This window comes from Hoplias malabaricus, chromosome 1 (assembly GCF_029633855.1).
Source record: "Hoplias malabaricus isolate fHopMal1 chromosome 1, fHopMal1.hap1, whole genome shotgun sequence".
Classification (NCBI taxonomy): Eukaryota; Metazoa; Chordata; class Actinopteri; order Characiformes; family Erythrinidae; genus Hoplias; species Hoplias malabaricus.
This window is the reverse complement of record NC_089800.1, coordinates 64,118,306-64,134,565: the sequence shown is the minus strand read 5'-3', so window position 1 is coordinate 64,134,565 and position 16,260 is coordinate 64,118,306. Positions and strand designations below refer to the sequence as shown.

The following is a 16,260-nucleotide window of genomic DNA, read 5'->3' as shown; positions in this document are numbered from 1 at the left end:
AAAACATTGAAAATATCATTAATATGTAACTTATTTTTTAGCAAACATTGTTAGGACTCAAAGTAAACAAACTATAATACTGACTTTTTATAATAATAATAATAATAATAATAATACATTTATAAAGTGCTTTTCAAGAACCCAAATCTTTTCGTATTCATGTAATATTTATTAGTATTTACTTAACTTTTTGTAATGTGTAGCTATTATTATTGCTCTTTTCATTCATACTTTCATTACGTTTATATAAACGTTCAATGTTTTTCAGGTGTGGTGCCCACATGGAAGCACTGGTTGCAAGGTAGGAACACACCCTGGATGGTGTCCAGTCCATCACAATGCATCATTCTCTCACACATTCACTCACGCACAAACACTTGTACTCCGAGTACACAGAGGAAACCCACATACACACGGGGAGAACACATCCAATTGTCACATACAGTCACCCAAGCAAGGATTGAACTTGCAACCCCAGTACCCTTAAGCTCTGTGACAGTAATACTACATGTTGCATGACTGTGAGAGGCAGTTTAGGCCACATTTTAAACTTACCTCTCATACACACTGTCAATCCTCTCTAACACACTGTCAATCCTCTCTAACACACTGTGATCCTCTGTGAAAGGGTTTGATGGTGTGTGTGTGTGAGGGTTTGATGGTATGTGTGAGAGGGTATGAGGTGTGTATGAAAGGGTTTGATGGTGTGTGTGAGAGAATTGATAGTGTGTACAAGAGGATTGATAGTGTGTGTGAGAGGTAAGTTTGAAATGTGACCTAAAAGGCCTCTCATATATGACCTTGTGGCCCATTTTGATGACTATAGTTAATTGCTTGGGTCATAATATATCATCTTAAATTCATGCCAATAAAGCATCATTTAACTGATCAGAGAATGAGTGAAAGCGAGCGAGAGCGAGAGAGCAAGAGAGAGAAAGGAGACAGAAAGAAAAAAAAAAGAGAGGGCACCTCTGAATGTCAAAAGATGATGAGACTCCAGTCTCTAAACCACTTCTCCTGTGCCATTTTAACTAGCTATTAATTAATGCTGCCTCCACATACACAAACTCTCTCTCTCTCTCTCTCTCTCTCTCTCTCTCTCTCTCTCTCTCTCTCTCTGTCCCCATAAAGGCATAATTACCATAGTCAGAGCAGTAAGTGTGGAATTCAGCAGTGTATACATGCATGCAACACACAGGAACAATTTAAAAGAGTCAAAGGTCTCGTTGGATGAGTCTCTTTAGAGAGAGATAATATAAGAGACAGAATACATTTTAAATGATTACAGTGACTATGTTGCACATTAATTTTTAAATGAGTTTTATGAGCATTACTCACAACTGTAGATTAAAATATTCTGTTGGATTAAAACAGTCTGTGTTGATATAATTGTTTTTGTAAATGTTCTGTTGGACTTGTATAAAACAACTGGTGACTTGATTAAACTCATGAATTGACTCATGACTGAACTTGTAACATGATTCGAATTGACATCCTGCGGAATTGTACCAGAACTTACAACAGTATCACTACATCACTCAGACCAGATCACCAATACATTGGCTTGCAGTTTATTGAGTCTCGCTAGACTCTCGTGACTTGAATCCAACTTGCTCTACAGTGACTTCATCCCTGTAATTCATGACTCAACAATAAGACTCACATTTGAGGGATGCATGACTTGACGATTACTGATACGAATCACAACTACAAACCAGATTCCAAAAAAGTTGGGACACTAAACAAATTGTGAATAAAAACTGAATGCAATGATGTGGAGATGGCAAATGTCAATATTTTATTCGTAATAGAACACAGATGACAGATCAAAGGTTTAATCTGAGTAAATGTAACATTTTAAAGGAAAAATATGTTGATTCAAAATTTCACAGTGTCAACAAATCCCCAAAAAGTTGGGACAAGTAGCTATTAGTGGCTGGAAAAAGGAAATTGAGCAAATAACGAACAGCTGAAAGACCAATTAACACTAATTAGGTCAATTGACAACATGATTGGGTATAAAAAGAGCTTCTCAGAGTGTCAGTGTCTCTCTGAAGCCAAGATGGTAAGAGGATCACCAATTCCACCATTTTTGCGCAGAAAGATTTTACCCAGCGTAAAATAGCAAAGACTTTTAAGTTATCATCATCAACCGTGCGTAACATCATCAAAAGATTCAGAGAATCTGGCCCTTAAACGTCACTGCACCTCAAACAGTAATGCCACTGTCAAGGAAATAACAGAATGGGCTCAGGAATACTTCCAGAAAGCATTGTCAGTGAACACAATCCACTGTGCCATCCGCCGTTGCCAGGAGAAACTCTACACTGCAAAGAGGAAGCCATTTCTAAGCAAGCTCCACAAGCTCAGACGTTTGCACTGGGCCAGGGGTCTTTTAAAATGGAGTGTGGCAAAATGGAAGACTGTTTGGTGGTCAAATGAGTCACGATTTGAAGTTCTTTATGGAACACTGGGACGCCATGTCATCCGGATCAGAGAGGACAAGGATAACCCAAGTTGTTATCAACGCTCCGTTCAGAAGCCTGCATCACTGATGGTATGCGGTTGCATGAGTGCTTGTGGCATGGGCAGCTTGCATGTCTGGAAAGGCACCATTAATGCAGAGAACTATGTTCAGGTTCTAGAACAACATATGCTCCCATCTAGACGTCGTCTCTTTCAGGGAAGACCCTGCATTTTTCAACAAGATAATGCCAGACCACATTCTGCAGCAATCACAACATCATGGCTACATAGGAAAAGGATCCGGGTACTGAAATGGCAGCCTGCAGTCCAGATCTTTCACCTATAGAGAACATTTGGTGCATCATAAAGAGGAAGGTGCGACAAAGAAGGCCCAAGACGATTGAACAGTTAGAGGCCTGTATTAGACATGAATGGGAGAGCATTCCTATTTCTAAACTTGAGAAACTGGTCTCCTCTGTCCCCAGACGTCTGAGTGTTGTAAGAAGAAGGGGGGATGCCACACAGTGGTTAAAAAATGGCCTTGTCCCAACTTTTTTGGGGATTTGTTGACGCCATGAAATTTTGAAACAACATATTTTTCCCTTAAAATGATACATTCTCTCAGTTTAAACTTTTGATCTGTGATTTGTGTTCTATTCTGAATAAAATATTAGATGTTGGCACCTCCACATCATTACATTCAGTTTTTATTCACAATTTGTTTAGTGTCCCAACTTTTTTGGAATCCGGTTTGTAAATTCAGTCTTATGTCTCATGACTCATCTCTGCTGATTTCAATGCTGAGGTGTGTGGAGGACTAACCTGCCACTGATGGTGATTTCATCAATGGCATAGTAGCGATGGCGAAAGGGAACGAGTTCACTCTGTGTGTAGTATTGACCCTGCAGCTGGATCCGCACTGCTGTAGCTCTCACAAATTCCTGCAAAGCGGCACTGTTGTAGAAGCTGTTGTACCCCGGGCGGAGGATTGGCTCTGGGGTCAACATGCTGAAGGTGATATTTCCATGAGAAAAAGGGACATCACTGTGAAAAAAAAGAGGAGAAATGATACAGCTACATATAGCTAGCATTATACATTAAATATTCTTGTTTGTTTAATGCATTTTTTTATTTATTGTTACACTTAAAGTATACATAAAGTACATAAATCTTATATCTATATCTATGTACACTGGCAAAGCATAAAAAAATAGATCACAGACAGTGAAGCCTGAAATGACCTATATTTTAGCCTTCTGATTTTATCAGAATAATACTATAGTTTTGAGAGTATTACAAATGATTAAAAAGAGTAAAATTCACCCAAAAACAAAAAAGTGAATTGACACAGTACATTAAAAATGAAACATGCCAAAAAAAACAGTTCTGAAACCCTTTCTCTTTGAAGAAGAGAGCAAAACACACCATAGAGTTGCAGTGTTTTGGGAAAGGTGTGTGAGTGTGTGTGTGTGCGTGTCTCTGTGTGTGTGTGTGTGTGTGTGTGTCCGGGACAGGTGCTGGAATCGTCTGAATTATTCAGAGCTCAGCCGTCGCCACAGAACAGAACCAGTCTCACCACCCACAACCCCCACCCCTCTCTCTCTCCTGAACCCAACTTCTAATTCTTACAGACTTAACCAGGACAGAGCATGTCTGTCTCTCCCTCTTCTCTCTCCCCCTGTCTCTCTTCCTTTCTTTCCTGCCTTTACTTCTCAGTTTCTTCTCTCCCATCAGATCACATTTGGATTTCACTTCACTGCATGAAAACCAGGTGTAAACACACAAAAGATTCACTGCAGTAAATTCAATCAGACCACATCCTGAGGTGGTTGGAGACATTTTTTTCCCCACATATAATACAAGCGAACACAACTTCATCATACGATTATGCAAGCAGCTGCACCTTCCCAGAAAAGAAGGTGAATGTCTTGCGTTTCATATAAAGACTGACAGGTATTTTGGATTTGTGAATTCACCCACACTTTCCTCACCAGTACAGACCTCTCTTCTCAATCTCTGAACAGTGACTGATCTGAACACTGCAGAAATTACAGCAGTTGGTAACCAAAGCCATTTCAAGTGCCAATTTTGTACATGCATTATGCCCATATGTGACAGTATATAATACCATGGTAATAGAATGTGAGGAAAAAAATATATTTGCTGTAGGTTTCAGCAGGTAACAATGTTACAAACCAATCAAGCACATTTTCTACTAAGTCAGCTTCTAAAGAGAGAGAAAGAGAGAGAGAGAAGTAGAGTAATTCCCTCTTTCTCCTCTATATTCTCTCTCTCCATCTCTCCAAATGTTGACAGATCAGTTAACAGTAGTCTGTTTAAATGTTGAAATATTCAGGGATTAAAGGTAATATCTGGCTCGAGCCACAATGCTCTGAGGAAACAGCGCTTCAATGGCCAGCTTTAAAATTTAAAGATAAATACGACCAACATCAAAACAGTGAGGTACTGTGTCAGTGTACTGCCACTCCAGACATTAAAAAAAGGATGCTGGAATACTAAACACAAGTGTAGATTTAGACACAGGTTTAATGACTATATATATATCTATAAATAAATTATTGCTGGGCAAAATGCTACATATCAAGAACACTATTTTCTAAAACACATCACAGTAGCAAGATATTAGAAGATGTTGGTTGGTTATGTACGAGTTTGCTCCCTGTAAGCTAAGGAAACATCCTCAAAGATGTCTCTGAGTATCAGGTAACTTCAAGCCTCAAACATTAATGAGGTAAGGCACTGATGTTGGACAATTAGTTCTGGATCACAAACAAGGCCAGTGCTGAGGGACTTTATACCAGTCTAGCCCACATTTGGCACTGAGCATAGTTCCTGAGCATCCTATTTTACACATCAGACATCATGCACTGTGTCCACAAATAATGAAGCAATAAAAACTAATAGATGTCCACAAATCTTTGGATCTATGGTGTATACCAAATTGCAGGAATGTTTAACCCAGTAAATAACATACACTTCAGTTCATTTTAGCCAAAAATTCAATACAGTTGTTTGACTTAAGTACTAGAAGTCAGGTAGAGACATATGGCAGCTATAGTGTGTGTGTGTGTGTGTGTTAGTTTGAAAGGTGCTAAGTAACTCCTGTTCTCTGGAGCAGAGCCAAGTGCAGAAGATTTGCAAACCCTATCTCCTCAGATCCGCCCAAAGCTCTCAGACTTCCTGCTAACCCACAATCCACTGTGTCCATCAAACATGGAGCCTTGTCTCAGCCTTGCTTTGATGCAGCTTAGAAAGCAACACACACACATACACACACACACACACACACATACACACACACTTGCTGAAGGACCCTCATCTGCCTGTGGGTGGACTAATGCCAAGTTTAAGTGTCTGTGTGTTTACCAATAGAGAAGAGAAAAGAAAGAAAAAACAACATGGAAGTGGTCTCCTTAATAGTTACTCCTTATAATACCTTTTGAAGTTTCTCCTTAATATATCTTAATGTTCCTTACAATTTCTAGAGTTGCTCCTTCACATTTATTTGGTAGCTCCTTAATATCACTGAAGTTCCTGCTTAATGTCTCTGTAGATTTTCCTTATTCCGGACAACACTGATATCAGACAGAAGGATGGTGGATACTTGAGCACTGAAATGGTTGCTGAAATAACACTTATGTATATTTACAGAACTAAAATCCTCCACAGTCTTTTGATTTTGTGAATTATCATTTTTATTTTAAGTGTCTTTTGCTTGCTTTTTGTCTGACGTTGCTTATTTTAAAATGTTTTAAGAGAATCTTCTTTAAGTGTTCTGAACCATCAATGAGCAAATTATGATCTAAGGAATTTTCCCGTAATAACCCGTATTTGGGTTGATTTCACTTGCTGAGATATTGTTTTTCTGTGTGTGTATATTTTTACCTGGGAAACTGGAGACAGTTGACAGAGTCAGGCTTTTCCAGAGGCCCATTATCCTCCATCCCAAAGAAGCTGCAGTTTTTGGCAAGGAACTGCCAGTCCCTCCATTCCGACTCATTGCTTGTTTTCCTTTGAATCCTTACGGCTTCGGCCTGAGCGCTCTGGAACTGGAGGATCACGTAGAAAACCTGAGCAAAGGAATAGAGAGCATGAAAAATTGCTGGATGGAAGGGAGGAATATGCATGAAATACTAAACAGCAACGGATTATCTATTATCTGCAGCTCCACAGTCGACTCGGCTGACTTCTCGAGCTTGCCACTGCTATGAAGAACAGCTTGAAGCCCTTTCCCTCTCTCCCTTTCTCTGTAACTAATTCAGATGTGTTTTTGTGCAGGAACTGGTCCCAGCTTTGACTAAGTGGACATTTCAAAGGCTGTGTGACGGTGTGTTTTATCTGTCGTTGAGAAGAGGCTCCGTTGCCACAGAGCTGCCTAAATCCACCAGCGTTTTCAGCTGGACCCTTTCCGTCCTTTCCTCCGCACAGCTTAGCCACACACACACACACACACACACACACACACACACAAACACACACTTAAAGCACTTGGCTTCTGCTTGTTTGAACAGCGGAGAGGGTCCCAAGCCGTCAGATTTGCAAAGCGAAAATCGTTCAGGGAGCTGAGACAAACACACACAAGCCTTTAGGTCTCTAGTTATAAGACTGGGTAACTGTTCCAGGAGTATTTGTGTGTGTGTGTGTGTGTGTGTGTCTATGTGTGTGTGTGTGTTTGTATTTAGGAGGGGGTTGGTTTGTTAGCAAAAGATGCAAAATGTTTACCACTGGGCCAGACTATAAAGGCTCCCTGCACTGGGCTGTGGAGCAGCGGAACTGTGTTCTGTAGAGTAACAGAGCTCAGTCCAGTCCTGTTGGGATGAGCTGGAGTGGTGTATGTATTCCAGAAATACTCAATGAACATCAATACCAGGCTAAAATCTGTGTGCTGAACAAAATCAAATCCTCACAGCAATGTAGGCATTTTATCTTGTGTAAAGCTTTGCTGGAAGAGTAGAAACTATTACTGCAGTAAAAATGAATTCCTGATAAATACCCTTCATATCAGAAGATATTTTGAGCAGGAATTTGGCCACGTAATGTAAAAAATCGTATAATATACTTACACCAAGCTATGAAAGAGAAACATTCAGATTAGATTTAAGATGATCTCACTTTCGTTTTTTTATTGTGGAAAAAACTTGTTTGGATCAGAATATCATAATTAGATATTTCCTTTAATTTTGTTTAACCCACACCTGGTAGAGTCCGTTGTGCAGGTCTATGGTGATGGAGACGCCCTGCTCCAGTTTCTGGGTGGAGCTGAGGATGGAGGAGACCCAGCCGGTGCCGATGTCATTATCGTTGATGTGTTGTGGTGGATGGGCATCCGTGTGCAGCCGGAGAACGCGGTTCTGAGTGGTATCCTCCGCTCCGTTGGGGATGCAGTACCTTTCCACCAGGGGGTGCACTCTTGGGTGGGAGGGGGGGCAGCGGCATGATGGAGCCGCATGGAGAGGGGGCAAATGCCCTGAAAACACCTCCTCTATCTCTCTGTGATGTATGATATAAAGTGTATACTCAAATTTCCTACAAGTAGGCATATGACCATGTCTGTAACTGCCTTCAGGGTTACCAATTTTCTACCAACCTATTTTTAAAAACATGTTAGAGTTACACTGGATATACAGGTGCTGGTCATAAAATTAGAATATCATGAAAAAGTTGATTTATTTCAGTAATTCCAATCAAAAAGTGAAACTTGTATATTATACTCATTCATTACACACGGATTGATATATTTCAAGTGTTTATTCCTTTTAATTTGATGATTATAACTGACAACTTATGAAAACCCCAAATTCAGTATCTCAGAAAATTAGAATAATGTGAAAAGGTTCAATGTTGAAGACACCTGGTGCCACACTCTAATCAGCTAATGAACTCAAAACACCTGCAAAGGCCTTTAAATGGTCTCTCAGTCTAGTTCTGTAGGCTACACAATCACGGGGAAGACTTCTGACTTGACAGTTGTCTAAAAGACGACCATTGACACTTTACTCAAGCAGGGCAAGACACAAAATGTCATTGTAAAGAGGCTGGCTGTTCACAGAGCTCTGTGTCCAAACACAGAGAAGCGAAGAGAAGGAAAAGATGTGGCAATAAAAAGTGTACAAGCAATAGGGATAACCACACCCTGGAGAGGATTGTGAAACAAAACCCATTGAAAAATGTGTGGGAGATTCACAAAAACTGGACTGCAGCTGGAGTCAGTGCTTCAAGAACCTCCACGCACAGATGTATGCAAGACATGGGTTTCAGCTGTCACATTCCTTGTGTCAAGCCACTCTTCAACAAGAGACAGCATCAGAAACGTCTCGCTTCCAAAAAGAACTGGACTGTTAATGAGTGGTCCAAAGTTATGTTCTCTGATGAAAGTAAATTTTGCATTTCCTTTGGAAATCAAGGTCCCAGAGTCTGGAGGAAGAGAGGAGAGGCACAGTCAGTGATGGTTTGAGGTGCCATGTCATCTGCAGGTGTTGGTCCACTGTGTTTTCTGAGGTCCAAGGTCAACGCAGCCGTCTACCAGGATGTTTCAGAGCACTACATGCTTCCTGCTGCTGACCAACTTTATGGAGCTGCAGATTTCATTTTCCTACAGGACTTGGCACCTGCACACAGTGCCCAAACTACCAGCACCTGGTTTAAGGACCATGTTTTTAATTGGCCAGCAAACTCGCCTGACCTTAACCCCATAGAAAATCTATGGGGTACTGTGAAGAGGAAGATGCACTACGCCAGACCCAACAATGCAGAAGAGCTGAAGGCCACTATCAGAGCAACCTGCCTCTCATAACACCTGAGCAGTCCCACAGACTGATCGGCTCCATGTCACGCCACATTGCTGCAATAATTCAGGCAAAAGGAGCTCCAACTAAATATTAAGTGCTGTACGTGCCCTTACTTTTCATGCTCATACTTTTCAGTTGGCCAGCGTTTCTAAAAATCCTTTTTTTGTATTGGTCTTAAGTAATATTCTAATTTTCTGAGATACTGATTTTGGGGGTTTCATTAGTTGTCAGTTATAATCATCAAATTAAAAGAAGTAAACACATGAAATATATCAGTCTGTGTGTAATGAATGAGTATAATATACAAGTTTCACTTTTTGAATGGAATTACTGAAATAAATCATTAAAATAAATCATCTTTTTAATTATATTCTTATTTTATGACCAGCACCTGTATATGTAAATTTAAAGACATATATTGACTGTATTAACAAACCTTGAATCCCCAAAATGGGAGTTTAATACATACATACATTTTCTTTTCCGCTTTTCCATTTCAGGGTCGCGGTAATGGGAGTGGTAATGTAAAATTTAAAGACAACTCTAATGATTTGTTTTAATGTCTCTTGACAATTACTGTACATTTACACTCTGGCAACAGACAAAAATACACCTTCAAAATAGTACCTCTAGTACACAAAACAAAACAATCTAGTATTATACTAGAGGTGTTTTCACCTCAGAATGCCTAGTTCTAACAGCTAATATTAACCACATATATTTTTTATATTCCTGACCCATGTTAAAGCACCACTGACCTGTTGGTTAAAGTGTGGAGATAGAATCTGAAGTCCTGCATTCTCCCAATGAATTGATTGGACCCTGGGGAGAAAAGGAGAAAAATAGAAGAGTCAAAGGCTACTATTGGCAGGGCAGCGTTTTGGGCTTCACAGCAGCAGTGGATTACCTTATCTCTGCCTTTATTAGCGTTAACAGAGGCACTTGCTGGGATTTTTTTTGTTTTGCAGCTTTCTGTTAGGAGTAATCCCAGCAACAAGGCAGCAATGTCTAAAGCACATCTACTAAAATATGAATCTCCAGATAAGTTAGAAAAGCTCATTATGGTATTATAAATACAATTTCTAGAAATACTTAATTTCACATTTAATTAATTATTTTAATTTTAAATGTATTTTGGTTTTGTACTAAAGAAAGACACACACACAAAAAAAAATAATAATAATAAAAAATAAAGATATTACTGCGCTGGGTTGGAACATATCTGTAAGAATTTAATGACATTCAGCCATGAGGTCACGTGATGTTTGGGCATCATATTGGGAACTGACTGTATTATAGCCATATTAACATTTTTGAGTTATTCGTACACAGATCACATACAAACTACAGTATTCATGTTATTTCACATTTGTTTTGTTTACAATTTGAATTCATAGTCAACCCTGAGCCAAAGATGCTGAGAGTCTGACACAAACTGGCATAATTTACAAAATTGCATATGAAATTATGATCTGTAAAATCACTTAAAAGTGGGTAAACCATGTTTAAAGCAGTTTAATCTTGGCTGTGTTTATTTATGTCTCTGCCATGGTCTTATTTAAAAACACTAGATAAGCAGGTGTTTTGGCTATGTATTACAAATCTAAGTTTTGCTTTATATTTGTTTCTCCACATTAGAGCCAGGAGATGGTAAAAGCACCTGCTATGTTTTTTCCACGTCCAATTCCAGATAAAAAGAGCTGGATTTTGGGCTCAGGCCTTTGTCCTGGAGTAGAAAAATGTGTGCAAACAGGATTACATTAACTGGAACTTTGAAGTTACACCAGAGACGCTGACTGCGTTTTTGAGTGTTTTTTTTTAATGCTGTTCTTTTCATGGGCTCTAAACTGCATGGTACATGATATCTGCATTATACACTACTTCCATTTGAGAAATGTGAAAAAAAAATATGACCAAAGATTGTGGACACCTGCTAGTCAAATGATTCTTCAAGTATTAGTTGGGAGTTTATTTTTCTCAAGGAAAGGCCTGTGCTCAAATGCTGAAACACTGCTGTGAGGATAGAGGTTTGGTGATGGTACACACATTCATTCATTAAACTGAATGCCTTGAATGGCTCCAGAAAATGCACTTCCCACTTTATACCCCTTTGGCAGACTATTGCCATTGGTCAATGGAGCAGTTGCTCTATTTATTTTCATACTTTTCTGCGGAGATTATACATATTATTAATATACTTGGAAATGTACAAACAGCACAAATACATATCCGCAAAAACAACCCGAAATTGGTAGAACTCCAGGAAACAAGTATTATTTCACATTTAGCTAATAATTACAATAAGTAACAAGTCATAAGACAGACACATCTCTGGGGAATATAAGAAGATTCCCACAGTGTAGGATTCCAAGTGGTGAAGGATTCTTCCAGAAAGAATTTATAAAGGTAACAGGGTTGACATCTATTTAGTCTGTGCCATTCACAGATATGTATTCAAATGCATTTTATTTCTCTGTGGACACTGCACAAATCCCATCTCATCTCATTTATGAACAGATTATGTGTGGCCATATGGTCACCCCTGGCCTTCGTAAACCCCTAGATATGATTAGTTGCAGGCTTACGGATATTTCTGTAATGAAAAAATGTGCCACCTTTGCAAATTAGTGTGCCCTTTTTGCCTTTCAATTCAAATAAGAAGAAAATTTGGTGTGTGTAAATTAATATAAAAATAAGGGCAAAATAATATAATAATATAATGTATTTATCTATATTCCTCGCCTATGCAAAGTAGTACCGTGAAATCAAATACTGTATAAGAAAAGCCCAAAAGTGCCTCCTCTGACATTTCACCCTTTTTAAAATACTGATTATTTATTTAATTGCCAAAATAATGATTGCTGATTAAACTGACAGCTATGATTATCGGTTGAGGGACCCCAAGAATCACACAGAACAATCAAAATGCTAGTTGACTATTCAACACCTCTTAAATATTAAACAATCATAAAATGGAATTGGATATTCTGGAGCAACAGCAGATAAACCTTAGGCCACCAAGGTCTCTGCCCAGTGCCAAGACACCCAGCATTAAACTCGGTTTTCTGGAGTCATAAATCTTCACCCAATACTTTTGGAATGAGTTGCAAAATCAAAAATAAATTTGTAGCTTTTAATTTCAAAAAAAGAAAAAGAAAGGAAAAAAAAATAATTAAACAAACAAACCCACTGGATTAACAAGTTAAAAGAGACTGTGAAAAAAAGCATTGCCTTTATGTTTCTGAAAAAATACATGGCAGTCGAAAAGACGTTTTCCGTCTGGAAAGAAAAATAATTGCAGATCAAATAAAGAAGCTGCTGGAGTTTATCAGAATAGACGGATCACCCCAGAGCCTAGGGACTTAAATCTAAAAAGCTAAGTTACCGTTGGAGCTCTGTCCAATCCAAGCGAAACTGCCCAATGTGATGTCAGAGACCGGGCCAGCAAGGGTCTGAGTGTCCAAAGCTGTGCTGTCCTCCTCCTGTCCATTCAGGAACAAACTCACACTTGTGCTATGGACCTAGAACCAACACAAAAGTATCAATTAATGACCCTTAATGAAATCCATAAAGTCCATACTATGTTATTACTGTAAGAGAGGTTAAAAATTACTAATAATATGTAATATTAAAAAAATGTGTAACAATCTTCCAGCTCATATCCTTTCTCCAGATTTCAGATTAAAAAGATTATGTTTTGCCACCAGTTAAGAGGTGTTACGCCAGATACTAGTATGCCTTTAGATATGTGCCTTGTAAACACAAGATTCATGAGTGTTACCACTAAGGAATCCATAAGGTCAGAGGGAAATAAGTAAAATAATGTTCCAATACATTCCCTCACAGCTTAATAGTTACACAGAAGGGAATCTGCCACAAAACAAACACACAAATTAAACATGTAATAATAATCATCATAATAAAAAAAAATAAATAAATACATTAACATCAATGAAACAAAATGTAATAAAATGTTGTCATGGACCTAGATGTCTGAATGCACATTTGTTGTACCACTCCGTATGAATCCTAGGAATTCAAAATGTCATTTGAAGTATATAAATCATTAATGCATTGATATATAGTTGTTCTTAAGTCATAATTAAATGCATGCTACTTTATAAAATAAATATGTACAACTTTATACAAGTTTATTACACTGGATTATAAAGACACTAAAATGTATTTGGTACTTTAACAAGGTTGTGTGTACAATGATCTGAAAAGCACTGTAATGTGTTATGCAAGTAAGTAGTTATGCCAGAAAGGCATCATGTATGCCATATGCAGCAATTTGGCATATTACTGAATGCAGGTATCAGTTACTCAGTTGTAAAAAAACAAAAAAAGGTATTCCATGAAGTGTCATTCTGAATAGTTCAATGCGTTAAGCAATTATATATATATATATATATATATATATATATATATATATATATATTTTCCATTCATTTCCTCTCAGCATTTAAATTACACAGCTGCCAAATAATGAATACTGAATTACTGGAGCTCACATAAAACCTTTAAATATGAAAAAGAAGAAAACGGAGAAGAAGAAAAATCCCTATAAAGTTTTTGGGCCTGAGTGACTGTCTGTGGCACTCTTGGAAGATAAAGCCCACATACATTTGTATGTTCTGTGGGAGCTTCTCTAAAAAATAAATAAATAAATAAATAAATAATAAAATAAAGTTGAAAAGGTGGAATGGAAATAAGTGAGGCAAAAATTCCTGGAGGATGAAGGCAGCACTAGACACTAGCCGCCTGGAGGATCCTTAAGCCTCGCTCTCTTTCATGATGCTTGATTGAAGACAGAGAAGAGGCCGTTCTCCAAATCTCAAAACGTCCCAATGACTCGCTGCTGCAGATCTGAAGCCCACGTCAGAGTGATGTAAATGAAGTCTGAAGTGCTTCATCGCGTTTAGCGCCTTCGGAGGCCTTTGAAAAATGAGGGTCTGGAGCCAACACTGTTCCTTTTCCTCTTTCACTCATATATTTTCTTCCCTTTTGTTTCCTGTCATTCAAAAAGCTGGTGTTCTTCAACACAAACAGCTGATGGTGTTATGTTTTTCTGCTGAATGCTGAAAGAGTGAAAAGGTATGAGACCACAACCTTAAGTTAAAGCTTCCTCTGGAACTGAGAAGAAAAATGAATTTGAGTCTTGGTTCCTGTAAGTAGTTCCTTTCATTCTGAGGGGGGTTCCCTTTTGAGTCTAAGTTCCACATCCCCATGTCCTGCTTTTGTTCTGAGGAAGGTTCTCCTTTAGAATCTCTTGTTGAACACCTCTCTGATTTTAATGTTTTTAATCGAGTCTTGGTTCCTCTGAGTGGTTCTTTCTCTTGTTCTGAGTATGGTTCTTCTACTGAATCTTGATTCCTTTGAGTGGTTCTTCCTCTTGTTCTGAGGAAGACTGTGATCAAATCTTGGTTCTTCCTCTTGTTATGAGGAAGGTCCTCTGAGTCTTGGTTCCAGTAGTTTTTCCTCTTGATCTAAGGCAGGAACATATGACATCTCATATGTCTAAGATACATTATACAGTGAGTTCTTTTATTTATTTTTCTTACAGCTGCTTGACCCAATTCACTCTCACTGAACTATCATAAACAAAAAAACAACGGGGAAATGAAAAATTTAAAATACATTTAAAATACATCTTACACAAATGGACCAAAACATTAACACCTCTCACAGATGAAGTGAGTAATGTTGATTATTTAATAAGTCTGGGATATATTAGATAGTAAATCATGTTCTCTTTTCCATCATATAAACAGCATCTTTCTGGGTACATAATGGACCCGGTGCACTGTATGAAGATGAAGAGCCGGGGGCAAAGTGGACACAGGTTCTGTATTAGGTATTTAGCAGTGTATTTGGGAGGTGGTCCTAATGTTTTGACCAGTAAGACCTAAAAATAGCTTGGTTTAATTCACTGTAAATTAACATTTCATTGTTAAAATAAGTTTATACAAATTAAATTAATTCCTCAAGGCTGGCAACTGTAAATATTTGACAATGAGTTTGTGTGTGTGTGACCTGTCTGGAACTCTGCCCTATGAGATCAACTCTGAGCAGATTATTAGCTGCCCATTCTCCAGAGCTTTTAGTAACTTCATAATCAGCAGGTGCTGACATCTTAAAAGCTTTTCTCCGCTTTCAAACTGAAAGAAGCCATATTCTGTCAGCACAGGGATTTACCAGACTGCACTACAAATTTATGCAGTCATTTATAGAAAAATGGCAGTTTCTGAATCGTCTCAACCAGAATAAGAACAAAAACACCTACTTCTACCAGGTGCAATCTAACAGTAACTTTTTATTCTAAAATCCTATTTCTCTATCTTGACAGTCCACAATAATTATCATATGTAATATGTCACAGATTTTACATTATTTTAACCCCATGAGAGGCTGTAATTTCATTCATTCATTCATTATCTGTAACCGCTTACCCAGTACAGGGTTGCGGTTGGTCCAGAGCCTACCTGGAATCATTGGGCGCAAGGCAGGAACACATCCTGGATGGGGCGCCAATCATTCACAAGGCAACACACACACCCACACATTCACTCACACACTACGGACACTTTTGAGTCGCCAGTCCACCTACCAATGTGTGTTTTTGGACTGTGGGAGGAAACCGGAGCACCCGGAGGAAACCCACGGGGAGAACACAACAACTCCTCACAGACAGTCACCTGGAGTGGGACTTGAACCCACAACCTCCAGGCCCCCAGAGCTGTGTGACAGTGAGACCACCTGCTGCGCCACCGTGCTGCCCAGGCTGTAATTTGGTATCAGCTAAAGTACATCAACCTCCTATTGAAAGAATGGCAAGCGAAAGTAAACACACACACGACTGATACGTACCCAAGACTTCTTAGATGTCATCAATGAAATAAATTATATGGCCAAAAGTTTGAAAAGACCTTCCCATCCTACATTTCACCTGAATGAATTAGAAGTGTGTGCCTGTTTGCTGCAA

At 38.6% G+C, this 16,260-nt stretch overlaps 1 protein-coding gene across 1 annotated transcript in view; it reads right to left on the bottom strand.

Annotated features, from left to right (window-relative positions):
* Positions 1 to 16,260, bottom strand: part of ush2a (Usher syndrome 2A (autosomal recessive, mild)) — a 248,165-nt gene that overhangs the window by 213,685 nt on the left and 18,220 nt on the right. Inside the window, exons 4-8 of the mRNA XM_066670600.1 lie at positions 12,661 to 12,796; positions 10,034 to 10,097; positions 7,683 to 7,977; positions 6,373 to 6,557; positions 3,289 to 3,510 (exon numbers count right to left, since the gene is read on the bottom strand). Coding sequence (XP_066526697.1) covers positions 3,289 to 3,510; positions 6,373 to 6,557; positions 7,683 to 7,977; positions 10,034 to 10,097; positions 12,661 to 12,796 — 902 coding nt within the window. The remainder of the gene's footprint in view (positions 1 to 3,288; positions 3,511 to 6,372; positions 6,558 to 7,682; positions 7,978 to 10,033; positions 10,098 to 12,660; positions 12,797 to 16,260) is intronic.